Below are 21,819 nucleotides of genomic sequence, written 5' to 3'. Positions count from 1 at the left end.
TTCCAGTTTAACTTTTCTCTGTTTATGTTCTGGGGTTTTTCTTCTTTTTCTTCCTTTTTTTTTTTTTTTTTTTTTTTTTGGTTCTTTTATCATTCTATTTCCCACCTTTCTAGTTTTGAAATACATGGTATTTTTGTTATATAAGTAGATACCATTGTAGGTATTAAACTTGGAGCCATAATTAACCAAAGTCTAATATTAATAGTCAAAGGTTGTTTGAACTTTTCCATAGTTTTTCTCTTTTTTTGCTCTTTCTCCTTCAACACAGACCTTCCAAATGGGATGGATGTATATGTGTGTGTGTGTGTGTGTGTGTGTGTGTGTGTGTACTTATATATACCCATTTTTTTTTTTTAATGTTTAATTTTGAGAGAGAGAGAGAGCATGAGTCGGGAGGGGCAGAGAGAGAGGGAGACACAGAATCCAAAGCAGGCTCCAGGCTCCAAGCTGTAAACACAGTGCCTGACGCAGGGCACAAACTCATGAACTGTGAGATCATGACCTGAGCCGAAGTTGGATGCTCAACCAACTGAGCCACGCGGACTTCCCGGGATTATTTTTTATCTTCTTTCTTTAGAGATCTTTGCTGGATGTAGAATTTTAACTTGGCAGATATTTTCCCTTAGCACGCTGAAGGTATTAAACTGTCTTAGGCTTCATTGTCGCTTTTGGAAAATCAGCTGTTCTGCTGTTGCTTCTTTGAATGTAATCTAACTTCTGTTTGCTTTTCAGATTTGTCTTTGTCTTTGCTGTTTTATTATTGTATGTTTAGTTGTGGAGTTCTTTTTATTTATGTCTGGAATTTGTTGGCTTCTGGAATGTTTGTGTCTGATTGCTTCTGGGAAATTTTCAGCTGTTACACCTCTTTCAAATATATATTGATTGCCCTTGCTGTCTACCATTTTCTCAATTTCTTCTGGTACTGATCAAAAGTATATTAAACCATTTCACAGTATTATTCCTTTCTTGCTTTTCCATAGTTTTGACTTTTCTGCTATATTTTGGATAATTACTGGCCTGTTTTCCAATTTCTTAGTTTTGTCTTCAACTTTGTTGAATTTACTCTTAAATCAATTCACTTGTTATTTTTTATTCTTCCTAAACATTCTATTTTGTTCTTTTCACTTTTTGAAATCTGTTACTTTCTAGAGTATCCTGTTCCCTGCTAGTATTCTGAAGCTTATCTCATATTTCTATAAGCATAATCAACATGTTTTTTTAATTTTTAAAAAACTTTTTTAATGTTTATTTTTGAGAGAGAGAACACGCAAGCAAGATGGAGGCAGAGAATCTGAAGCAAGCTTTGTGTGTTCAGTGCAAAGCCTGATGTGGGGCTCAAACTCATCATCAAACCGTGAGATCATCAACGTGGTTGGTTTGAGTTTGATAAGATCAGAAGTCTCTGTATGTCTTTTCTCGGTTTTTTTCTGCCAGGTCTTACCCTTGTAGTCTTTTCCGTCAATACCTAGTTATCTTTGAGTACAGGCTGTGTATTCTATTTGAAAAACTATTTGTAGGAATCATTCGAGGCCTATAATAGCAAGGTGCTTTTTTTCCCCCCACAGAGAGCTTGTTCATGTCTATCTGGACATTACAGGTCCAGGAACCACCTGAAAACAATTTTTTTAATCTGATATTCCCTCCATAGAATTGTATTTCTTTCCTAGATCTTCCACTTCTCATTCACTCTCACCCTAAAGTTTTAATCCTCTGAAGTCAGCTTATTATGAAGGCCTCCTATTAGACTTCCACCCTTTGAGGGCCCTGTGCTCTGGTTCCTGTCAGAACAAAATTCTAACTTTCAGGGATCAACAAAGACCCTTTGGGCTTGCTTGCTTCTCTGGGTTCTCATTTTCTCTTCACTGTAGGCTATAATTGTTTATCTGTTTTATTTAAGAGAGAGAAAACAAGAATGTGTATATGTGTGTGTGTGTGTGAGAGAGAGAGAGTGTTTTGTGTGTGTTTAATCCGTTCTCTTTAGCTGTTCTCAGTGGAGAAAGATTGACCCAAATAACCTAGCCCACCATTACTGAAGACGGGGAAATTACCTGCAAAAATCTGGGTTTTACTTTGAGAAGCTCCAATTACACTTTCGTGGATCTACACCCGCTAGCTCTTTATTTGTCCTTTCTAGGCATTTTGCTTTGTGACCTCTGTAGTAGAACTTATTTGTATGAGTGGAGAAAGGAAGAGAATGAGATCTGAACTGCAGTGGTTATGAGTTAATAATTTTTTGTTAAGGCACACATAGTAATAGTTGAGTAGAGTGTTCTCTAGTGTTCTTCAAACCAGATATAAAAGGATTGCTGAGGGGTGCCTGGGTGGCTCACTCAGTTGAGCATCCAACTCTTGATTTTGGCTCAGATCACTATCCCAGGGTCATGGAATCCAGCCCTGCGATGGGCTGTGTTGGGCTCTGTGCTGAGTGTGGAGCTTGTTTAAGATTCATTTCTCTCTCTCTCTCTCTCTCTCTCTCTCTCTCTCTCTCTGCCCTTCCCCCGCTCGCCCTCCCCCCCCCCCCCCCCACCCACCCCCAGAATAAATTAAAAAAAAAAAGGAATGCTGATCTGGTGTGCTTCTTATAGGGAATGACAAGGTATGCCAGCCTTTGGTAATTTTAGGGTATCACGTTACAGGTCGTTAAAATTCTTAACTTGTTTAAAGTCTTGTGCTTTTCAATTTCTTGTTTTACTGTTTTTCATCTGAGTAATTTCTGTGCATCCTTCAAAACTAAGCTTAGATGTTATTTTTTCCCTGGCAGCTTTCCCCAGACTTTGAGGTACTCCATAAATATTTGAATGAATGACACTGGGTTGGTGGGTGACTTAAATTCCCTTCAATTCCTGCAGAGCATCTTAGACTTCATTCTTTCAAGCACTAATCGCTTGAGAGTATGATGGTCTGTTTTCTTTGTCAAGGGTAGAGATAGTTTCTCTTTATTCTCCAAGGCCTAGAGAAATAATCCCTTCCCAGCAATAGGCACACATTTCCTGATACATAATAATTGTTTAATAAATGCTTGCTGAGTGGACATTCTGCTCTTGATTTGAAAGGAAGAGAGATGGGAAATTAAGGGGAACTATGGACATACGAAACAAGTAATTCCGATTGTATTAACTCCTGCTTGTTTGTGTTCATTTCATAGCCACTTTGAAAGGGGAAAAGGCAAGTTTCTATGACTGTTTGTCTTTGCTTCTCCAAGTCACAAGTATCTAGTTGTATTCTTCCTGAGTTTGTTCCACAAATCATCTCTTTGCAGTGTATGCTGCCTGATTGCTAGGAAGAAGAGTTGATTCTCTGCAGCAGTGCTGAAAAGGTGTTGTTTTCCTTATACAACTGCTTTTCTTCTGAACAAGCATTCTTAAATCATGCAGTCAGTGCAATATAAGCACATTCCTCATTTTTTACCATAGAAATCTTTGCCGTCTAGATGATTATGAGATATTACTCATTCACTATGGCTTATCTAGGGTTGGGAGGGTTTATTTTGTTTTGTTTTTAAGATGGAGACCCTCATAAACATTAGTGTAAAACTGTATTGAAGTTTGAAAATGGACTTAACTTTTTAAATTTAAGGTTCCAGAATAATCTTTTCCAGTTCTGCTGGGAAATTTATTTATAAAAATACATTGGTACGATGATTAATCACATGCAGTTTTCTGGTTTGGGATCATTTACTAAGCCTCCAGTTTTCTTTTCAGTTGCCAGATTGAAAAACAGAAATCACATGGAGTAGAAGAGATTAGAGGGAGAGATTGAGGAAGGCGAGAGGAGTTTTTAATAGAAGTTAATTAGTTCTATATTCCATTTATGTTGATAAACCTATGATTTTGGCAGTACATGTTTTAGCCTCATAGTTTGATGGAGTTTTCATTGACTTGAATTTTATTAAAGAATAGGTCAAACAGAGCCATATAACTGGCTTTGGTTGTAGGTGTGGTCTGACTTTAATAGAGAAAATTTTACCAGCAAGATAATTTTTCAGTTGATTAATTGGCTTCTGTTAGGCTAAGCATGAACAAACAAAACATAGCCATGTATTCAGAGTCATTCTGAAGGCTTTTTAGTCCTATGAAATTGTTATCAGCTAAAATTACACCTCCTTTTGCAATCATATGAGACAGTAAGGATGAAGTTAGGTCATTGAAAATGGAATTATTAAGAAAGTTAATACTTTTTCTTCAAGTCAGATTTTCTTAGGATATGCTTGTGTTATGAACACTAGGTAGGATGATTGATCATCAGGATATCTAGGACTCAGGTACTTTCACCAACTTCTAAACAAGCTGTTGTAAAAATTGCTAACATCAAGTTTCTCCAATATTCTCTTAATTTTAACTGTGGCCCTGTTATGAACAGAGGAAACTATAATACTGGAGAGAACTTGCATGCCAAAGGGAAGCAACTCAGGACCCTTGAGTTGGTCTCCCAATTCTCCTAGCTTTGTACCAGATAGCCAGAATAGGGCTACCCTACCTTTTGGAGGCAAATTTCATTTTCATTACATTTCATTTTTTGAAAAGAAACAGCCTTGATTTGGTCAACAAATAATATTTCATGAACACCCTACAAAATGCAGAGCCTTGAACTGGCTACTGTAAAGTCAAAAGATAAATCAGACATGCATCTTGACTTCAGAGAGCTAAGTGTCTAATAAGGAAGTTAAGGTTTTTTTGTTTGTTTGTAATGTTTGTTCATTTTTGAGAGAGAGAGAGCTCAAGTGAGGTAGGAGCAGAGAACGAGGGAGACACAGAATCTGAAGCAGGCTTCAGTCTCTGAGCTGTCAGCACAGAGCCCAACGTGGGGCTCAAACCCACAAACTCTGAGATCATGACCTGAGCCAAAATCAGATGCTTAAACGACTGAGCCACCCAGGTGCCCCAAGGAAGTTAAGGTTTGAAGACTATTGTATAGGAGATACAAAGTGACCAGTTCTATGGGAATGAAAACACTTGAACCTTGTAAGTCGGCCACCTTCGCTTTGAATCCCAACTCTCTCCTGGATATTTATGGCCAAGCTACTAAACTTAGGCTGTTTTCCTATCTGTAGATTAGGGAGAGAATGCCTGCCTCATAGAATTGCTGGGAGGTTAGATATTTAAAGCTGAGAAGCTCTTTTAGCTCCAGACTTGGAATATCTAATTGCTTGTTCAGTATCCTTTTTAATGTCTCCTCCATTTTAACCTTAAGTCCAAAACCTGATGAATGAGCTCTCTTCCAGAATGTTTTCTGTCTCCATAAATGGTATCAACAGAAATCTAAAAGTCACCTCCCACTTTTTACCCCATTATCTAGACGACCCTGAACTATTGATTTTACATCACGAATTTTGTTCCTCAAATTTGTGCACTTATCTCCATTGCTACCACAATTGGGCAAGCTTTCGTCATTGCTCCTGCATAAGTCACTGTTGACAGTCTTCTTTCTCCCTAAATCTGTTCCTCTGCTTGTCCCACATCCAGCCAGAGTGAACTCTTCAAAATGTACACATGGGTCACTTTTCTGCTTAAAACTCAACAGTGAGGGTGTGTCGGTGGCTTGGTCAGTTAAATGTCTGTCTCTTGATCTCAGCTTGGTCTTGATCTTGGGGTCCTGAGTTCAGGCCCTGCATTGGGCATGAATGTAACCTACTTAAAAAACACTCCTCAATGAGTTTCCATTATCCTTAGTTTGCAGATAAAATCTTAAAGGCATTTTTGTCTCACCCTTGTTCTTCCTTGCTTGGTATTCTATTTCCAAGGAATAGCAGGGATGTTTTTCATAGTTGAGCTCATATACTTAAGGGATGGACAAAGGAAGGAATGTATGCAAGAACCAATCAGTTAATTGAGAAAATTAGGCTGTCCCTTTATTTCTTTCTTGTTAGGCTGTATATGAACATACATACATATTACAGAGGTTGCAAGTGAAATACTATTTCTAATTAAAATGTTATCTTTAATGAGCTCTCCTTCCTATCTTTTCACTTCCCCTCTTTATCCCCCAGCCTGTCAATGATCTTCTGTCCCTCTTTGTGCCATTTTATTATCTGAGGTTGCTGAGGTACAGTTCAAGGACTCTCTCTTTTCTTCTCCCTATTAGTTCATGAAGCCAACCATTTGAAATTCTGTGAATGACTGTCTTACTATAAACAGATTATTTGGTATGCATGATAGTAAAGTGAAGCACCTCTTCCCGGTGTTGCAAAACTGCAAGCAGTCCTCCCACTGGAGATCAAGTCCGCAGTTTCATTAATTAGGTCCCAACGGATGAGGCACAAAGCTGCAAGGGTCTCAAACAAGTACTTGAGAATCTCAGAGTTTCATTAGTGAGTAGTCTTGCTCTCCTCTTCACAGAGAATTGCCAAGGCCTTAAGAAAGCAGAGGAAGACTGGGTGATAAGACTGATAGATACATGGACTGGTAAATGGGAACTGGGGAATGTTTTCCACGTGACTCAGGTGATTTCCCAGAGAAAAAAATGAGGTCTCGTTTTGTAATGTCATGTCCACCCATGATTGGCCCTCTGAGGCTGGGAGTTAACTATAGCTCCTGCAATTCTTGTATTTTATTTTTTAAAGAAAACATGGTTAAATTGGTAAATTTTATGTTATGTGTATTTTACCAGTTTTTATAAATCACGTTATTTCAACAAAAAACAAAAGTGATACAAAGAACATCTGTATCCCCTTTACTCAGATTTACCTACTGTAATATTTTTTTTACCCCATTTGCTTTATTATGTGACTGTACTCTTGTGCACACGTAATCTACCATCTAAATGTTTTTATCATTTGATTTCATAGTATTGTTTTTTTTACACCATTCTCCCCGCCTCCATACAGGATACAGTCTAGGGGTAGGACATTGTATATAGTCATGTCTCTTTAGCCTTCTTTTTTTTTCTTTTATAGTATGACATTTTTGAGGATATAGTGTATCCCCCCTTTTTTTTAAATTTTTTAAATATTTATTTTGAGAAAGAGACAGAGTGCAAGCAGGGGTGGGGCAGAGAGAGAGGGAGACACAGAATCCGAAGCAGGCTCCAGGTTCTGAGCTGTCAGTACAGAGCCTGACATGGGGCTCAAACTCAAGAACCCATCTCATGAACTGTGAGATCATGACCTGAGCTGAGCCGAAGTAAGGTGGCTTAACCCACTGAGCTACCCAAGTGTCCCTCCCCCCACCTTTGTAAAGTAGGCCTCACGTCCAGCATGGGGCTTGAACGCATGACCCTGAAATCAAGAGTCTGACCCTTTACCAACTGAGCCATCCAGGTGCCCCATTCCCTCACTGCCCCTTTTTAATAGAAGCTTCCTCATTTTCGGTTTGTCCAATGTTTCCTTGTAGTTAAGTTGAGGTATACAACCTTAGCCAGAAACTTACATAAGTGATACGTTCTCAGGTTATAAAATCTGGAGACTCAATACATTTTTAATTAAAGCAGAGTAAAGGGGATCAGCAAATGCTGTAGGATCTCTGAAAAGATAGATTGGAATGGTCAGGGGAAGACATCACAGTTTACCTATTATGTAGACTTAGTTTACTGATTTGGTAGAAGCGGTGTTTCTAAAAGTTACCACTTTTCCCTTTATGTCAAATTTTGCATTAGTTCAGGTACATATATTACTGTCTCTACCAGTTTCTATTAAGTTTCCTCCTGTATTAAATAAATCAGGAGGAAATTATTGTTTTTTTAATTTATGAAATCAAGTATGACTTTCAAATGGCACAATTTGAAGGATAAGGATCTATATTAAGGATCTACTGATTATTATGCAAGATTTCCTGAATGATTTGGATTGTTACAAAAAGACATTGAACTTTGATGTATGTCTTTATTCCCTTCCTGGTTTCATAACCATTAGAGTCAGGGCTAACAGTGGTACTCCGGCTTGCCACTGTTCGTCTAGTCTTTTAGCACTCCTACTTGAGCTATGGAAAGCTACTCTTGCCAATGATTTCTGTGGAATGTATAAATGGTAGTAATGTTGATAGGTCTGTCTCAATGCCATTTTTTCCCTTCCAGGCTGTCTTTTTTTTTTTTTTTTTTTTTTTTTTAAATTTTTTTTTTCAACGTTTTTTATTTATTTTTGGGACAGACAGAGACAGAGCATGAACGGGGGAGGGGCAGAGAGAGAGGGAGACACAGAGTCGGAAAACAGGCCTCCAGGCTCCGAGCCATCAGCCCAGAGCTGACGCGGGGCTCAAACTCACGGACCGTGAGATCATGACCTGGCTGAAGTCGGCCGCTTAACCGACTGCGCCACCCAGGCACCCCTCCAGGCTGTCTTATAAAGAGCATCCAAACTTTAGATGATGCAGAATAGAATTAGGGCCAGCATGGTTTTAAGTATGTTTCTTGTTTCTTGTTTTTGTTTTCTTTCTCTTTTTTTCTTTTTCTTTTACTTTCTGGGTAATAGAAACACTGTGGTTGACACAGTTGGGATCTAGTCATTGTTAATAGGTAGAAGAGTCAGAGGTATATATTTTTTTTATTTTAGCTTGTTGTATTTTTATTTTTCTTTTAATTTACATCCAAATTAGCATATAGTGCCACAATGATTTCAGGCGTAGTTTCCCTTAGTGCCCCTTAACCATTTAGCCCATCCCCCCTCCCACAACCCCTCCCGTAACCCTCAGTTTGTTCTCCAGATTTATGAGTCTCTTCTGTTTTGTCCCCCTCTCTTTTTCTATATTATTTGTGTGTGTGTGGTGTGTGTGTGTGTGTGTGTGTGTGTGTACACACACATACACATATATACCACATCTATCTTTATCCGTTCATCCATCGATGGACATTTGGGCTCTTTCCATACTTTGGCTATTGTTGATAGTGCTACTATAAACATGGGGTGCACGTGTCCCTTCAAAACAGCACACCTGGTATCCTGTGGATAAATGCCTAGTAGTGCGATTGCTGGGTCGTAGGGTAGTTCTATTTTTAGTGTTTTGGAGGAACCGCCCATACTGTTTGCCAGAGTGGCTGCACCAGCTTGCTTTCCCAGAGTCAGAGGTATATTTGAGGCCATTATTATAAGATGTTTTTTTTTTTTCTTCACACATGCTTTTTAAAAATAATTCCTTGGACTTTATGCATTTTGTGTTTGCAGTTTGAAGAAAACAGGTCTGAAACAAGGTCATACCCCCAGCTGCTTCTGAACACATTGACTGCCAGATCTCCAAACATCAAGTCCACCTTCATTCGCCAACCTGTCTGACATGTCGGGACCCGTGCCAAGCAGGGCCAGAGTTTACCACAGATTGTTAATACGCACAGACCCCGAGAGTACTGGGATTATGAGTCACATGTGGTGGAGTGGGGGTAATTATTTCCTCTTACTTCACTGTCCTCACTCATAGGGTTGATTCTTGTGTACTTGTTGAGTAATTTGTGTTAGGAATCCTTCCTGACTGCATTTATAAACCTCAAGATTAAAACCTGATTTGTGTTTTCTTCTGCAGTGAAGAAGCAACGTATTGCTTTGGCAAATTAACAGTTTTGTTGGGCTTACATTTAAAAAATTACTTCTGTCTCTTATTCTTTCCTTGGACTTACATATTCTGGATAAAAGGCTGGTAACAAAGAGTTACATGTCAGCTTGTCTCACCTAAGGGCTTGTAGTTAGGTGAGAATTAATACTTGAGAGATTTTAAAACCATACTCTTATGTAAAGTATTTTTGAGGTCAGAGAATGTTGTCCCATGATGATACTGAAGGATGAAACAGTTCTCCAGAAAGATGTCCTCTTTCTGATAGAAACAAAATTAAACCCTTATCGGCGTTTACTCTTACCGTGAAGCAAGCCATGAGTAACGTGGATTTAAGCCCCCATTCCATTTTGAACAGTTGCAGTCTACCTCTGTAGTTGTGTTTGCCCCTATTCTCTCTGCAGTCTCATTTGGATGTTTGTATCTCTTGTCCCAACATGTAGGTATTTAATTGATCAGGTCATACTAACTGTGATAAAAGCATTTTGACATCCAGTGCAAAGAAAGCAATTTGGAAATGCATAAAGCAGTAGCTCCCCACATGCTACATTTTATATCTATTCACATGTGATGTATATAACCTGTAAGTGGTTAAAGATAGTCTCCCAATATTGACATAAAGGGGGTATGTAATCCTGATTGGGCCATGATTCTAACAGTAAATGCATTGCCTGTGCACAAGGAGTTACAGTGTGCTTCATAGATACCATCAAGAACCAGTGGTACAATATCAATAAATGTTGTTATTGATAACCTAACAATTCCTCACTTGTCACAGGCTTCAAATTCTAGGAATACTTGTGTTTTGCTAACAAAATTTGAACCACTGTCTTTGAATTGAGTGCTTTGCACTTAGTTCTGCTTAAATAGCACTAAACAGCCCTTCCGAGGTTTGGCATGGCACTCTTGGCTCACATGCATTTGTTTTCTGTGTCTGCCACGGGAGAACTCTACCAGAATTAAGAGCCTCCTCCCCCAGACCTGCCTTAATACAGTGTCCGTTGTCCTTAGTACCATCTGCCTTGTCTGTTCATTTCACTTTCTTTTTGGCTGCTTGAGGACAATGGATGGCTAATTTGTTACATGTTGGATTTGCAGTGCCCCCAGCAGGAGTAATAGAATTTTGACTTACTCTTTAAAGCAAAGTCATCTAAATTGTAATCAGAGGCAGGGATAAAATGTTGGCATTTCCCTTATTTTTTTTACCTCTGATGTTGCTAATGGTCATGGAATATGGGTAAAAATAGAGGAAGGGGCCCCTAACTATGATTCATGATCTGTAGTGTGATTTGCAAACTTTTTACATGGACTGTCCTCAGAGTTTGCCTTGGAGGGCAAATGGGAAGTCAAGCCTATATGTTTGAAAGCCACTTACCTGCAAAAAGGTCCATGAAAAATCTGCTTCTAATGTGTGGCTGAATTGAAATATTCTTACAACATGAATTGACTTCCTGCTAGGTGCCAACACCGGGCCAGGCACGAGAGGACAGAGATATATAAAAATTATCCTCCAAGGGAAGCTGTCTGTTGTTGGATATAAACACATAACAAACCCTAATATAAGGTGGCTATGTGTGGCATGCCAGTAGAAATGTAAACAGTGTGTGATTTGAAAGAATAATTGAAAGGCTTAAACTTTTCTAATTCTAGGATTTAGAACACACATTTTTAATTAATGGCCCGATTTTTAAAATACAGAGAAACCAATTTGGGAATTATTTGAAATGCCTTTTATTTCTTTACTCCTACTGGTAGTAGAGTTTTTAAAGTTAATTAGTGCCTTATAGTTTGAACTTTTAAAATCATTGTGACTTTGACTTTTTTTGTTCACAGTAATCAAGATGACTACCAACTCGTTCGAAAATTAGGCCGGGGTAAATACAGTGAAGTATTTGAAGCCATCAACATCACAAATAATGAAAAAGTTGTTGTTAAAATTCTCAAGGTGAGTATAAGAAGAAAGAGATTATAATTTCAGAAGTACTTGGGATTTAGATTTTTAAGTAATAATGATACCTTTTTTTTAAAGTAGCATTTGAAAAGTTTTTTGTAATGCTTTAACACTTTTGTACTGTATTCTCTGAAGTTGATAGATGAGGTTATCTGTTGTTGTTGTGAAAGAGGGCTCAAGTGAGCAAGAGGCAGAGAGGGAGAGAAAGAAGTGGGGCTCTCCCGAAGCGGGATTCGAACTCACTAACTGTGAGATCATGACCTGACCTGAAGTCAGGTGCTTAACCAACTGAGCCACCCAGGTGCCCAGAAGAGGTTGTCTTTATTTGACAGGTCAGGAAATTGAAGCAAAAGAAGCAATTTGGCTCAAGTCATACAGCTCAGTGAGTTTGTGGCAGAGGAAGGGAGTAAAGGTTCAATCTTCTCTCTCCTACGTCTTGCCTAATACTGATTTCCTATATTTTCAGTTATATTCCATCCTTTTGTTTTCAATAAGTTGTTACCTTTTCTGTGTGAGGAAAAGGAGTCCAAACGCAGGCCTTTAAATGGCAGGCAGTTGCCGTCTGTGCAGCTAGTGTGATGTAAGTGCCTGCGACGGGTACTGCTGTGTGTGCTCCAGCTCCGGCTGGTAATTACTTCGCAGTAGTGCAGGTCCAGGTTGCTTGATACGCTTTCTCCAAAAAGAAAGTAAAAATTTGTATTTATATATGAATTCCCCTGATTTTTAAATGTTGGCTCAAGAGTTTTTAAAAACACTACAGGAGTGCCTGGGTGGCTCAGTCGGTTAAGCATCTGACTCTTGATATTGGCTCAGGTCATGATCTCTTGGTCCGTGAGGTCGAGCTGACAGCAACTGAGCCTGCTCGTTATTCTCTCTCTCCCTCTCTCTGCCCCTCCCCCACTTGCTCTTTTCCATTCTAAAATAAATATATAAACAAATACATATATACACACACTGTGTAGGCCAGGTTTGGCCAGTGGGCTACCAACATGCAACTTGGAAGTTACTTATGACTGTACTGTGCACTGTCATATGCCAGGAACTTAGCATATAGTTTCCTTGCTATAGGAACTTTCCCATATTTGATACTGAGAAGCAAAGGTTCCCAGACTTCATCAATTTATAGCCACCCATATTGTGTCAGTAACTTTAAGTAGTTAAGTCCAAAAAACAAAAAAATGTTTAACTTGGGGTGCCATTTCAAATGTTATACACTGGGGCACCTGGATGGTTCAGTCATTTAAGTGTCCACCTCTTGATTTCGGCTCAGGTTATGGTTTCACAGTTCATGAGATCAGCCCCAAGTTAGGCTCTGCACTGACAGCACAGAGCCTGCTTGGGATTCTCTCCCTCTCTCTCACTCGAGCACATATGCACACCCTGGCTCGCTCGCTCACTCTCTCTGTAAGTAAATAAATAACTTTATAAAAATTTTAAAAACTAAACTGTTATACACAGAAATTGAAAGAAAATATAGCTTATTTTATGCTTATATGACCATAATTGATGAGCTTTGGGATATATACATCTGTTGATCACTGCACAGCTTCTCGAATGTTGGAATCATTTGGACACTAATAGACTCATTTCCTTTTCAACAGTGGTTTTGTGTAGTACTTACTTTTTGTCACAGGAAGGGTTGAAAACCCAGCTTTGCAAAAATACACCATCAAAAGGAATGTAGTGCAATCTAATGTTGAAACTAAGAACAACCTCAGGTTGGTAGTATACTCCTTCCCTGGCGGATTTGGATATTAATTGATATTTCCCTCAAAACTTAAAAATCTCGGGGCGCCTGGGTGGCGCAGTCGGTTAAGCGTCCAACTTCAGCCAGGTCACGATCTCGCGGTCTGTGAGTTCGAGCCCCGCGTCGGGCTCTGGGCTGATGGCTCAGAGCCTGGAGCCTGTTTCCGATTCTGTGTCTCCCTCTCTCTCTGCCCCTCCCCCGTTCATGCTCTGTCTCTCTCTGTCCCAAAAATAAATAAATGTTGAAAAAAAAAATTAAAAAAAAAAAAAAAAAAACTTAAAAATCTCACAGAACCCCTATGAATTTGTGGGGGATGCCTTGGCATACCTTTTGGGAACTGGAAAGTTTATCTGTCTTATGTCACATGTAGGAACAGAACTAAGCCCGAAATTAGAACATGTGGATTCTAACCCAAACTCTAAAAGTAATTAACCTTGGTAATCCTTTTAACCTAAGATGTTTTGTTCATCTGTGCAAATGAGATAATCTTGCTTTCTCTGTCTTCTCAGTTGTTATGGGGATCAAATAAAAATTATATAGAGGGTACTTGGGTGGCTCAGTAGGTTAAGTGTCCAACTCTTGGTTTTGGCTCAGGTCATGATCTCATGGTTTGTGCGTTTGAGCCCCGCATTGAGCTCTGCTGACAGTGCGGAGTCTGCTTGGGATTCTCTCTTCCCCTGTCTCTCTGCCCCTCCCCCCGTCTCAAAAATAAATAAGTAAACTTAAAAAAAAATTTGTATATAGACATATACTTTAGAGGTTGAAATTCTGTGTAAATTGTAGGATGATACGTATGTGGAAAGGGATATGGTAAAATAAAGTGAGGTGTTATCTAGTGTCATAAAAGGCACAAATAGTTGGTCTCACAGTTCAGAAGAAGCTGGTGGTTCGGGAAAGCTCCCAGGAGCTGTTTTCAGGCTCTGAATGGGGGGAGGATTTGGATAGGTATGGGTGGGAGTAGAGAAGGGAAGAATCCACAAGATAAGAAAAGAGGAAGAAATAAGTGAGAGAAATGTTTCCTGTGGAAGATGTTGAGTGACCATGCATGGAAGGTGAACTTGGAAAGGAAAGTTAAATTGGTGGTCAGCTGGAAAAGATAATCTCTGCATTTCCTTCAAGTCTTAAAAGGTAGCTCAGTAGGTTGGGCTTCAGACTCTTAATTTCCGCTAAGGCCATGATCTCACGGTCTCGGGATTGAGCCCTGCCTCAGGCTCTGTGGAGCCTGCTTGGGATTCTCTCTCTCCCTTTGCCTCTCCTTCTGCCTCCTCCTCTGCTCCTGTGCATGCTCTCGTTCTTTCTTTAAAAAAAAAGAAAAAAGAAAAAGGTAACGTGATTTTTCTCTCTTCTAGTTGTTGGGAGTCATTGATGATTTTGAGTGAAGGGGGGTTTGGAAAGATTTTTTTTTTGTACTCCAGTCTTTCCTAACTGTACTGTATATTTCACTGTAATTATATAGAAAGATGGTTGTAAATATAGATGAAGTTCGTTCATAAACTCTATTTAAAATTTTGATCTACCTATTTATTAAGACAAAAATAGTTGCATTGATCACATTAAATTAGAGTTTAAGTCACCTGCCTGGTCTATCACAGACCAGCTTTGTAAGTTCACAGATTTTAAGGATTCTGTAGGAAAAAAATTTCATTAACCAGTAGCCTTAGCTATAAGTTTAGCTATAAGCCTTAGCTATAGCTGGCAGTTGGGAAATAGTGATTTAGTGGAAAACAGGTGATAGATTGATGGGTTAGTCCCTGGAAAGTAGATCTCCCAGATACTCTAGCAGATCACAAAGATCTGGTAGTTGAAGCAAAAAGAGGAAACTTCGGATCAGCTTGCTTCCCAGTCAGTGTACTGAGTTCTAACAGAAGCAAGGCTAAAAGCTGTGGATTGAATTAAATGTAGACCATGGGAGTCTCTATTAGTAACAGTTTCCATATATTGTCTACTTTGCATTGGGCCCTATTCTGTCTGTGATATTTACATTACAACAGTTCTACAAGGCAAGTTATAAATTCAGATACGTTTGGGGTGCCTGGGTGGCTCAGTTGGTTAAGCATCCTACTTTGGCTTAGGTCGTGATCTCTAGGTTCGTGGGTTCGAGCCCCATGTGGGGCTCTGTGCTGACAGCTCGGAGCCTAGAACCAGCTTCAGATCTGTGTGTGTGTGTGGTGTGTTGTGTGTGTGTGTGTGTGTGTGTGTGTCTGTCTGCCCCTCCCCTGCTTGCACTCTGTCTCTCTCTCTCAAGAAGTAAATAAACATTAAAAAAAAAAAAAAATTTCAGATACATTTAAGTGCTTGTCCCAAAGCTGCATAACTACAAAGCTGGATTTTGAGGATGGTCTGTTCCAAGACTTGCTTGTTTCTGTAGCTCCTGCTTGGAACTTAAGACAAGGTTAATTTACAGTATGGTTTGGTAGTTCCTAGACCTGGATTATCAACCTAGGAAGTATCTAAGAATAGCTCTCTAACTCCATTCTCAAGATTCTGATTCAGCAGATCTAAGTGGGACCTGGGAATCTGTATATTTAAGAACACAGGTAACTATTAGGGACACCTGGGTGGCTCAGTCAGTTAAACGTCTGACTCTTGGGGCGCCTAGGTGGCTTGGTCGGTTAAGCGTCCGACGTCGGCTCAGGTCATGATCTCATGGTCTGTGGGTTCGAGCCCCGCGTCAGGCTGTGTGCTGACAGCTCAGAGCCTGGAGCCTGTTTCAGATTCTGTGTCTCCCTCTCTCTCTGCCCCTCCCCTGTTCATGCTCTGTCTCTCTCTGTCTCAAAAATAAATAAACGTTAAAAAAAAAAGTCTGACTCTTGATTTCGTCTCAGTCACAATCTCCCCAATTTGTGAGTTCGAGGCCCGTAATGGGCTCTGTGCTGGCAGTGCGGGGTCTCCTTGGGATTCTTTCTCCCTCTCTTTCCATCCCTCCTCTTCTTGCTCTCTTTCTCTCAAACTTAAAAAAAATCCAGGTGACTGTTGATCATGAAGTTGGTAACCACTGATCTTGTTGATGAAGAACAAAACATACTTCAAACAATTTCTAAGAATTCTATGCAGAATATCAATAGTCCGGAGGTGACTGATGCCCTGCGAAAAACCTCGTGGTCCAGTGTAGCAGATACGGGCCACGTGTGGCTTTTGAGCATTTGAAATGTGGCTAGTACAAATGGAGATATGCTGTGAGGATAAAATATAATTGATTCCAGAGGCTTAGCACAAGAAAAATATAAATTATTTATTGGAATTTTTATGTTGATTACAGGTTGAAATGAGAAGATTTTGGATATATTTTGTTAATATATTAAAATTAACGTGGTCTGTTTCTTTTTACTTTTTTAATGTGGGTACTAGAACATTTAAAATACACATGTGGCTTGTATTGTATTCCTTTTGGACTATCACTGTTTTAGACTATTTAGAAGGAAGGCTTTGTGGAGGAAGTGCAGTTGGACCAAAGCCCTCCCCAGAAAAATGAAAAGGATTTCTGTACGGGAACCGATGTAGAAATGATGGGTGAGGACAAAGGCACATGGGAGATATACTCAAGGGACTCTGCAGAGTGGTCTTTTTTAAATGGACGCAGCAGCTCATTTATAGGAATATGGGTGATAAAGCTAGGCAGATATTATGGGTTGTGTCCCAGCCATATTCTGAGATATGTGCTCTTGTTGATCATTTTTACCCATAATGAAAGGCTTACAGAACTTAGGTAATTTGCCCCTAGTCACACAGCCAGCAATGAATGTAAGATTCACGTTACGTAGTTTGATTCCAAGTCCCACATTTAACCACAAAGTTATGCTGCACAAAGGTGATTTGGTCATCCTTGCTGTTGGTCCTGACTTCCCCTCTGTAGGGTGGGGGAAGTCGATAGACTTAAAGGAAGGAATGGAAAGAGCCCATGTTTCATCCTAATTGTCAGAGACTTTTACAAGCTATGTCTTAGTATTACTAACAACTTACAGTCCTAGTTTGTATAGTTTTAAAAAGTTAACATGCGGGGCGCCTGGGTGGTTCAGTTGGTTGAGCGACCGACTTCGGCTCAGGTCATGGTTTCACAGTTTGTGAGTTTGAGCCCCGCGTCAGGCTCTGTGCTGACAGAGCCTGAAACCTGCTTCAGATTCTGTGTCTCCCCCTCTCTCTGCCCCTTCCCCGCTCACACTGTCTCTCTCTCAAAATAAAATAAAAACATTAAAAAAGAAATTAAAAAAAAAATTAAAAAAAATAAAAAGTTAACATGCTATGATTGATGATGAATTAAATGCTAGTTCTGCAGAGGTTTGCTCTCTGGATGAACTCTTTTTTCTTTCAACTCAACATTTGCTGAGTCCCTGCAGAATCCCTGGCACAGGGCTAGGAGAAGGGGATTCAGAGAGGAGATGGACACATATCCTTTCCTTTAAAGAGCTCATAAATAGCCATTTATGTATTACATTTATTTACATGTTGAAATACTCTGAAATAATTTCACTGATGTACTTTTACCCTTTCAGCCAGTAAAGAAGAAGAAAATCAAGCGTGAAATAAAGATTTTGGAGAATTTACGAGGCGGTCCCAATATCATCACACTGGCAGACATTGTAAAAGACCCTGTGGTGAGTATGGTAGGCGCTGGCAAGGCCCACCAGGGCTGAGGTGGTGTTTGACCTGGAGCACAACTGGCCTCTTTATTTTCCCCCTCTACCGTTAAGTCCTGCTTTAAAAGTGCTTAATCAGTTATACCATTTAACTAGCTTGGGTCTTTCTTTCAAAGAGACCTCCACCCACAGACTATTTCTTATTCTTCTAGGCTAAGAGACTGATAGCACTGGAAACTGAAATGTGTTAATCCATTTTGCAAACTCAGGTCCGATGCCGATGGGCGATGGGCGCATTGTCGGGCTGCCTAGAGCCTGGTGAGACTTCAGCTCCATGTCTTCTGTTTGAAATCCATCCCAAAAATGACCTAAGTGTGGTGGTGATCAGAGTGGGGAGGGCTCGTAGCAATAGAGGGTTTCCTACTACTGAGGCAAGGACTACCAAATTCACCACGTAGTATCTGCGAACATTGTGCCTGCTAAAGCTGCCAGGGCTATTGCTAATGTGTGTTTTCTTTTTCTTTCCCCTAGTCACGAACCCCTGCCTTGGTTTTTGAACACGTAAACAACACAGACTTCAAGGTATAATATATAACCAACCATTTCAAGGTGTTGGGTTTTTAGACCACATAGAAAGCCTTTTAGCAATGTTACTATTAGAAGAGCTTCCTTCTAACATGCTTAAAAAGAGCTTTTCATCCTTACTTAAGATAGAGAATTTATCCTTATTTTAAGATAGAGAAACTCACATAGAAGCAATGTCTGCTTTCCACATCTTGGTATTTCACTCTTTTGTTTGTTTTGTGCTCTTTTTAATTACCAATACATTTACTTCTCACCACCTTTACCATTCATTTGACAGTTTCTACAGATGTCAGACCTAATAAAAGCCACAGCACGTGTTCAGTCAGGATCTGGCTGTAGGGCATTTCATGTTAAAACAACTGTATTCAAGAAGGAATACATTGTGTGTGTACAAGCAAGGACTGCTTATACCTTGGGATCCCTCAGAAATTCTGGGCTATAGATCTTAAAAAGGGGGTGGGTAGAGAAGCATGGTACAAACTCTGGTATAATACAGACCTCTACAACAGATCTCTGACTTCCAGCCCATCTGGTATCCTCCTTATTTCAAACAGTTCTCAATTCGAGTACAGCAGAGGAATGTGGGCACTCTCTTGGGTTACAAGCTGTAAAGGTACTTGACTTGCCTTTTCACAGTCCTGTAGTAAGAATGTTATGTATCAGTAAATGGGTGAAGCCTGTGAACCCTTTGCTGGGAGGATGAAAAAAAGGAAAGTAAGTATTTTAGAAGCAGAATGATAACTTCAAGGAAAACTGTCAGGATATCACTAACAGCTGAATGATACATAGATTTAAAAAAAAAAAATCAGCTTCTTGGAACCTGGAAAGGATACACAACAGTTCAGAGTTTACTTTCAACTTGGGATAGGAATAGTTCTGTCAAATTGACAGATTTGGCGGGAAGCCATCTTGCATACCAGCTGGTGACCCATAGTGCCTATATAACTCTATACATCAAAGGTGGGTTAGTTCCCTACTAAGGAAGGTGTGTATTTGCCAAAATGCCTTATATTGGAAGGTCTGGAGGTAAATGCAAAGCAGACTAAACTTCAAATGTATGATATCAGTGCATGTTGCATATGTAAATTGGTACGTTCCCAACAGTGGGTTATAGCTTAAGCAATACAAGTTTAACTAAGTCTTCGCTTTTGCATATAGAGTTAAATACCCAAAGTATCTCTTTTAAAAAGTAAGTTTCTGTTGGAGAAGTAGAGACTGATGAACAGACACATCCCGGAACTGTAGCAAACGAGCCAAGTCTTGGTTTGAATTACTACAAACAAAGATGAGAAATTGCCTTCCTATCAGCATTATTTCACGGCTTATATGTTGCATTTGTCTTTAACAGCAATTGTACCAGACGTTAACAGACTATGATATTCGATTTTACATGTATGAGATTCTGAAGGTAAGGGAACCTGGGATACTAAATATCTTTAGTTTGCTCTTCCTTTTGTTAAATGGTCCAGTTAACTGTGGAGAAGCCAGTGAATTAACTTTGGAAAGTATGTTGAAAGAAGGGGCCTCTTCATGTAAGTGTTTAGTTAGTTAATAGCATCAGAACCCTGTGCTAATGTAAGCATTACGGAATAGAGTCTAGTAGGAATTTAATTTAGAATGCTTTGGAAATGGTATTTGGAAGTGAGCTGGGGCCCCTTTAAAAAATACTTGTAATCTCCATCGTACTCCTATGAAAGTTACAATTAGATTGTCAAAACTCAACAAAAATAACTTCTGATACGCTGGCTTGTGGTATACTTTATTTTACTTAAAATTCTACAAGTAAAACAGTAAACTCCAACTCAGCCCTCAAAGGGTCATCGTCCTAAGGGTTATGTAAATCTCTGCTCAAAGATTGCTGATTTAGAGTGGACTTTGATTTCTAACATGAGATCACCAATTGTCTTGCTCCTAGTAAGCATTAAGATCATCTCTATAGATGAGAAAATTGTGAAGAGGTGGCTAAAGATTCTTACTAAATGAGGGTTGCTATAAAGCCTGCATTTGAATTTTAGTAGCACCCTAAAGAGGCTATCCCAACAGAGATATTTGATCTCTCCATTGGCTCCTGCAGTATTGTGACAAGCGTGACTTCACAAAGTTAAAGGATATACTTGTCTAGCCCTGGAAACCATAGGAACCGAAGTTGCCCTTCAGGAAGGACAAGAACTTAGCCAATGACATCAGCTGGCTTAAAGGCTGGGATTAGCAAACCCCAAAGGTTATGCTACTCAGTTCACCTTAGTTTGAGATTGGACATGGTTTTCAAATCGGATTTGATGTAATAAATCAGGTACAGGACAAACAATAAAATTTTTGGCTTTGTGGGCCATAGGTTCTTTCTCACACTATCCCTGTGGTAACACAAAAGCAGCTAGAGATGATACGTAAACAAATTGGTGTGGCTGTGTTCCAATAAAACATTCACGAAAAGAGGCAGCAGGCCGTATTTGGTCCATGGGCTGTGATTTGCCAACCTCTGTTGTGTGCTCTTAGCTGCTAGAAGATTATTGTTCTTTGAATGAGAAGTTTGTAGAACAGACCGGTTTTCTTGTTTTGAGGGGCCTGTGTTTCTGAAAATGATCCAGCCTTTGGGTAAGGGGGAGATACTGGAAGTGTTGCAATTGGTATATACTTTCGGTGTTTTTCAGCAGAAAGGATGTTGAACCAACAGTGTAGGGACAGAACTTGAAGTTCAGAGGCTATGAGTTTTCTTGACTATGGGATCTTGGGGAAGTCTCTGAAGAAGAGCTGTGGGAGTGATTGTCCTGTTCTTGACTCACAGGGGTTTTGTGAGGCTACAAGAAAACCTCTGGTGAAAAAAGTAGAAGACTTTAAGAAAGTCACTCTTAAGCAGGCTAACTCTTTCTTTCTTATCTGTTCCTCCTACAGGCCCTGGATTATTGTCACAGCATGGGAATTATGCACAGAGATGTGAAGCCCCATAATGTCATGATTGATCATGAGCACAGAAAGGTAAAGCGATAGACCAACAAGTCTTATTTATCAATATGATAGAGTTTAGGCACTTGATAAATGTTTGGTAGATGAATGAACTCATTAACAAATCATAATGTTGAAACCACTATCATATTCCTAAGAATACTATCAAGAAGAAAATAGATTTGGGGCGCCTTCGCTGAGTCAGTAGGTGGAGCATGCAGTTCTTGATCTCAGGGTCGTGAGTTCAAACCCCATGTTGGGTGTAGAGATTACTTTTAAGAAAGGAGGGGGACGCCTGGGTGGCTCAGTCGGTTAAGCGTCCGACTTTGGCTCAGGTCGTAATCTCATGGTTCATGGTTTTGGTCCTCTCCTGGGGCTGTGTGCCCAGGCTCAGAGCCTGGAGCCTGCTTTGGATTCTGTGTCTCTCCCTCTCTCTGACCCTCCCCAGCTTGCACTCTGTCTTTCTATGTCTCAAAAAGAAATAAACATTAGAAAAACAACAACAACAGATTAGTGGGCAAAACATTAACTTTGGGCAGGGAAGCTGGC

At 39.7% G+C, this 21,819-nt stretch overlaps 1 protein-coding gene across 1 annotated transcript in view; it reads left to right on the top strand.

Moving 5' to 3' along the window:
* The window catches only part of CSNK2A1 (casein kinase 2 alpha 1), a 54,901-nt gene that overhangs the window by 20,069 nt on the left and 13,013 nt on the right, over positions 1 to 21,819 (top strand). The window contains 7 exon segments of the mRNA XM_030309878.1: positions 9,092 to 9,236; positions 9,239 to 9,303; positions 11,304 to 11,415; positions 17,659 to 17,760; positions 18,274 to 18,324; positions 19,676 to 19,735; positions 21,220 to 21,303. Coding sequence (XP_030165738.1) covers positions 9,201 to 9,236; positions 9,239 to 9,303; positions 11,304 to 11,415; positions 17,659 to 17,760; positions 18,274 to 18,324; positions 19,676 to 19,735; positions 21,220 to 21,303 — 510 coding nt within the window. The 5' untranslated portion in view covers positions 9,092 to 9,200.

The sequence above is a fragment of the Lynx canadensis genome, chromosome A3 (genome assembly GCF_007474595.2).
Source record: "Lynx canadensis isolate LIC74 chromosome A3, mLynCan4.pri.v2, whole genome shotgun sequence".
NCBI classification, from domain to species: domain Eukaryota; kingdom Metazoa; phylum Chordata; class Mammalia; order Carnivora; family Felidae; genus Lynx; species Lynx canadensis.
This window is presented reverse-complemented; position numbering and strand designations above follow the sequence as displayed.